This window comes from Cebus imitator, unplaced genomic scaffold (assembly GCF_001604975.1).
Source record: "Cebus imitator isolate Cc_AM_T3 unplaced genomic scaffold, Cebus_imitator-1.0 Scaffold88, whole genome shotgun sequence".
NCBI lineage: Eukaryota > Metazoa > Chordata > Mammalia > Primates > Cebidae > Cebus > Cebus imitator.
Window position 1 is genome coordinate 1,791,892 of NW_016107403.1, and position 6,052 is coordinate 1,797,943.

At 33.3% G+C, this 6,052-nt stretch overlaps 1 protein-coding gene across 1 annotated transcript in view; it reads left to right on the forward strand.

Annotated features, from left to right (window-relative positions):
* The window catches only part of BIRC6 (baculoviral IAP repeat containing 6), a 262,197-nt gene that overhangs the window by 129,438 nt on the left and 126,707 nt on the right, over window positions 1-6,052 (forward strand). The window contains exons 35-39 of the mRNA XM_037740766.1: window positions 818-1,033; window positions 1,746-1,929; window positions 2,565-2,720; window positions 4,767-4,900; window positions 5,590-5,743. Coding sequence (XP_037596694.1) covers window positions 818-1,033; window positions 1,746-1,929; window positions 2,565-2,720; window positions 4,767-4,900; window positions 5,590-5,743 — 844 coding nt within the window. The remainder of the gene's footprint in view (window positions 1-817; window positions 1,034-1,745; window positions 1,930-2,564; window positions 2,721-4,766; window positions 4,901-5,589; window positions 5,744-6,052) is intronic.

The following is a 6,052-nucleotide window of genomic DNA, read 5'->3' on the forward strand; positions in this document are numbered from 1 at the left end:
AAAAAAAAAAAAAAAAAAAAAGATAAAAGACAGTGGAATATGTAGTTTTGCTACTGTGGCATTGATAAAGCTGTTTTTTCCATTTTACAATACAAAATTATACAAGATGATTGCAAATACCATGTATCAGCCCCACAAATAAAATTTATATGTAAAGTAAAAAATGTGACATTCTCTGTCTCCTTAGTATTGTTATTGGAATATTTTGGTGGCTGAATTTACAATTGAAACTTATTTTGGGTCCAGTGGTGCTCAGAAGGCTCAAATGTAGTATGTCTTTTCTAAGTGAAAGTGAAGTTCAACTGTTTTATGAATAAAATTTTTAAAACCTTGATGTTTACTTTTTGAAATTTAGAGGGATACCATATATGTACCAAACAAGTTTGTATTCTTTCTATAATGTGAAATTATAATTATTTCACCAGATTTTGAAATAACTAGAATATTTTGTACTTGATGTTACATTAGTTTTCTTTACCTTCAAACTTTTTCAAATTATGTTTAGGTTGTTATGGTAATGTTTATTTGTTGTTAGATTCGACTCAATAACAATATATTATGTACAGTGAACATCTTTAGAATTTCACTTTTCTGAAATCCTGTTACATGTGATACGTTACTACAAATAGAAAGTAAAGTATATGGGTCAGCTTAGCTTTTAATATTCTTACTTTTTGAAACTTAGGGTAGATCTAAACATTTTGTTCTTTAGAAGTTATAATATGGAGTGAATATTTTCATTACGTAAATCTAAATCCACTGAAGAAATCTGCATTAAGTAAACATTGATTTAAATACTATAAATTTTTGTGTGCAGCACTTTAAGGATTTAATTCGTTTACGTCGGACAGCAGAATGGTCCCGTTCTAATTTAGACACAGAAGTCACAACAACAAAAGAAAGTCCTGAGATAGAACCACTTCCATTTACTCTAGCCCATGAACGTTGTATCTCAGTAGTCCAGAAACTTGTTCTGTTTCTTCTCTCCATGGATTTTACATGTCATGCAGATCTCTTATTATTTGTTTGTAAGGTATGTAAACTATAAGTACAGACTTCTAGTGTTGGCTGAGTGTGGTCCTCATGCCTGCAGTCCCAGCACTTTGGGGGCTGAGGTGGGTGGATTGGTTGAGTCTAGGAGTTCAAGACCGGTGTGGGCAACAGGGCAAAACCTCGTCTCTACCATAAAAAAAAAAAAGGATAGACTTATAGAGTAATTAAAAACTAGGAAAGGATGTTTTTAATCAATTTTGATTAAGAGAAATAATGATGCTTCTTTTGGATTTGCTTTTTTGCCATTAATTTTTTTATTGTGTCGTGAAAGATTTAAAAAGTCTTTTCAAACATTATTTATATTTTAATTTAGTTAAAAGTTGAGGGTTTGAAATGTAAATAATGTGGGTGTGTTTATCTGCAACTTGCCTTTCTTAATTAAAATCGGAAATACACAAATAAGTGTCAAATTATATTAAAGGACTTTTAATGTCGTGATTGCTTTCCTGTGGCATATTCACTCTTTGTAGACATTTAATTCTTTATACAATTAGATTTTAAACCAGATTTTAATATTTGATTCATGTAATTACATTCTTTTGCATTCCATCTCAAGCATTTTTTTGACACCAGACTCATACATCATTATTGAAACCTATTAGTTCTGTACTGAAGTATTGGTAGCCTTCTGTTATTGTTTGAAAAACATGTAATTGCTATGTAAGTGTATGCTTTTATAAAATGTATTACAGGTTCTTGCCCGCATTGCAAATGCCACGCGGCCAACTATCCATCTGTGTGAGATTGTGAACGAACCCCAACTGGAAAGACTGCTATTACTTTTGGTTGGCACTGACTTCAATAGAGGAGATATATCTTGGGGTGGTGCTTGGGCTCAGTATTCCTTAACTTGTATGCTACAGGATATTTTAGCAGGTGTGTTAGGATTTTTTTCATAGAGTATGTCAAAATTACCTTGTCATTGCTCAGCTAAGAATCTTAAAAGGGATCTATAACCCCTTAAAAGAATAAAAGGTCTGTTTAATTGGTTTACTGCTATAGCAGTAGCAACCATTCAGAATTACTTTTGTATTTAAGTATGCGGATATTCATGATAAATGCAAGCCTTAGAAAGGTGTTAGGTTATTAAAGTGCATGAATATTTGAGCTAGTCTGCTTTATTATTGATAGTAGTGGTGTGTTCCTTACTGGGTGAGGAAATAATTTTGCCTCAGTTTCTTCCTATATAACATAAGGATAATAAGAATAATCTTTCTATAAGGTTGTTTTTATGAATAAGTGAATTAATGTATGAAAGTAATTAAAATAACTCTTTGTACATGTTATGTGTTCAGTATTTTCTACTACTGGATACTTGTCTCCAGCATTTGGAGGTAATACAGTGAGTGCTAGCATTCCTTAGGTGGGTGGGAACTCATTTGCCTCAGATTCTTTTATAGTTAGTAGAGCATTTATTCTGTCATTCTCTGAACTAGAGGAAAAAAATATGTTTTAATATATTTCCAAAATCTGTATAAATTATTAAAACAGGACTATCCCCTTACATACAGGAGAATTACTGGCTCCAGTGGCTGCAGAAGCCATGGAGGAAGGAACAGTAGGTGATGATGTAGGTGCGACAGCTGGTGACTCTGATGACTCCCTTCAGCAGTCCTCAGTTCAGTTGCTGGAAACTATAGATGAACCTTTGACACATGATATAACAGGTAAATTTTTATGTTATGTTTTCTTCTTTAGTTTAATTCTATTAAATGAAACATTTTAAAATAAAGAATGTTAGAGAAACATAAAGTTGATTTTTATATTTTTCGGTTAGTTGTTTTGCCTTATAAACTAGATCCATTATTTTCCTGGTAAATAAATTTTATCTTGGTTCTCTGAATAAATGCTCATTACAACAAAATGCTATTGTTTCATAATGTCCTAATTATGTTGATATAGTGTGATTTGGCTATGATGAAGAAAATGCTATGTAGAAAACATGTAAAGAAACAAAGTGACAAAGACAGCAATTTTAAAAGCTCTTACTCTAAGATCCAGCGTGTGATTTTTTGGTGTATTTTTTTCTTTTTCTTTCCTTTTTTTTCTCCTTTTTAAAAAGTATCTTTGTAAATTAACATGCATAATCCTTTATCATCTCCATACCCCTTAATTTTCAAAAATCTGTTTTGGTTACTTACCCTATATATGTCAGATGCTAAAGTCATTTTCAACCATTTGTCATTCCTTAATCTTATGTTTGCTCATAATGTGCTGTTACTTACTTGACATTCTCTTTATCTGGAATAGATTTCCTATGTGCATGATGCACACTTCCTTATCCAAGGTTCACATAAAGCATGCCTTTCTCTAAGAGCCTTTTTCTGTCACTCCCAGCAGAGTTGGGGACTTTGCCATTTGTACGTCTCTTGTACTCTCAAATATCTCTGCTAACACATAACATGTTGTCAGTTTTAATTATATTGTACCCTCACCTCTGAATCTTTCTTAATTTATTGAATTGAAGAGTTTTATTAATCTTCATTTACTTATACTTAAACCCTCATACAGGCTGGCATTTACTGGGCATTCTATAAAGTTATGTTGAATAAGAGGATGGGAATGATGGAAAAGTAAGACTTATAATGGGTGCTTATATGAGTTGTAAGAAAGCTATTTAAAAATTTGGAGACATTGAGAGAGAATAATTTCTAATTCATAACTGAAAAATAAGGTAAATGGCTTCTTTTTTTTTTTTTTTTTTTTTTNTTTTTTCCGAGACAGAGTCTTGCTCTTGTTGCCCAGGCTGGAGTGCAATGGCAAGATCTCACTGCAACCTCCGCCTCCCAAGTTCAAGCAATTCTCATGCCTCAGCCTCCTGAGTAGCTGGGATTACAGGTGCCTGCCACCACACCCGACTAATTTTTATATTTTTCGTAGAGATGGGGTTTTGTCTTGTAGGCCAGACTGGTCTTGAACTCCTGAACGCATTATTTGCCCACCTTGGCCTCCAAAGTGCTGGAATTATAGGCATGAGCCACTGTGCCCAGCCAGTAAATAGCATTCTTTTTTTTTTTTAGACACAGTCTCGCACTATTGCCCAGGCTGTAGTGCAGTGACATGATCTCGGCTCACTGCAATCTCCGCCTCCTGGGTTAAAGCAGTTCTCCTGCCTCAGCCTCCCGAGTAGCTGGGACTACAGGCGTGCGCTACCACGCCTAGCTTTTTTTTTTTTGGTTGTTGTTGTTGTTTGTATTTTTTAGTAGAGGCAGGATTTCACCATGGTGGCCTCAGGATGGTCTTGGATCTCTTGACCTCGTGATCTGCCCGCTTAGGCCTCCCAAAGTGCTGGGATTACAGGCGTGAGCCACCACGTCCGGCCGTAAATGACGTTCTTATAACTTCGGTCCTCTTTGCTTTTCTCTTTAATACTGGGTAACATTACCTGTAATAATGAATGTAATATAGTGAATTACCTGTTAGATGTAAAAGAATGTATACTACTTAGTAATGTTAGTAATTATTTTTAATAGCAAAGTTTATGCAACTTACTTGAACAAGAGCTAATACTATGGTCTTTTCCCTAGGAAAGCAAATATCAATGCATCTTTATTTTTATTATGTATTATGGAGCGATATGTTTGCATATGTAGAGTTTTTTATTAGGCATATGTGACATGCAAGTAAAGTAATGTTTTGTAACTAAAAGCATTATGTCATCTAAATTTTATGTGATATACTCCACTAATAAGATCACTTTTAATTATTTGAAGGTGCACCTCCTCTGTCCTCTTTGGAAAAAGATAAAGAAATTGACCTTGAGTTACTTCAAGATCTAATGGAAGTTGACATTGATCCTTTAGATATTGATTTGGAAAAGGACCCTCTTGCAGCCAAGGTTTTTAAGGTATAATACTTTAGAATTTTCTTTGAAAAGAAAGTCTTTGTCTCATACTTTTGGTTTCGTAATTACTTAAAAAAGGAAAATATGCATACTTATCACTAATGCAACTTATTATTCAGCATGTCTACAATGCGTTAAATTGCTGTAGGTACTTCTATTGTAGTTTTTTAAAAAAAACCTACAACAGAATAGTATACATTTTTATTAATATGCCTATTAGTAATTATCATACAGTAATGGAAACCACATTTAAGTATCAGAAGTATAGTTATAGATCACCAACATTTCAGACAGCCATTTAAACCCCATTCGAGTTCATTGCAGATTCTACTTGTATGTTAGCCTACTTCTGGTTTTTTTTTTTGTTTGTTTGGAGCCTACTTTCTTTTTTTGAAGGAGAATCACTTGTAATACTTTATGGTGGTACTTTATGTTCTTTGTTGCATAAGAGATTTTATTAAGGTTGCTACTTATCTTTCAGTTTCTAAATATACAGGGTATGTTTAGATTTTGGCAGAAAGAAAACTATTGAATCATTCTAAAAAATCCTTAATATTATAAGTGGATTTGGGAAATTTAAATGGTAAATAGAATATTTATTTTGTAGTTCTGTTTGTGTATAGATAATGTAAATAATGTGTCATTCATCCAAGAGGAAAAAGTAAACTACACTTTTTTTCCATTATTTTAAGCCAATAAGCAGTACATGGTATGATTATTGGGGTGCTGATTATGGGACCTACAATTACAACCCTTACATTGGAGGTCTGGGAATTCCTGTAGCAAAGCCACCAGCAAACACAGAGAAGAACGGATCACAGACAGTTAGTATTTCAGTCTCTCAGGGTAAGTGTATGTTTATATTTTAAGGCGTACGTTCTTAAAACAAGTCTCAAATGTAGGTATATTTTGTTCTTTGAGAAATTGAGCGCAGGGATATGCCAGTGGGTTTGGTGTGCCATGAGTACCATTCAGAGCTGTTTCTCTGTAGTCAGTTTGGTGGAACTTCCATCTTTTTGGTTCTCTATCAGAATAACACCTAGCATGTGTTGTGTGTGAAGGCAATGATTTTAATTAATTGTGCTTTAATTATTGATTTTAACAGTAAACTTGTATTTTATTTATAAACAGAATAAAACTACATTAAATAATTAA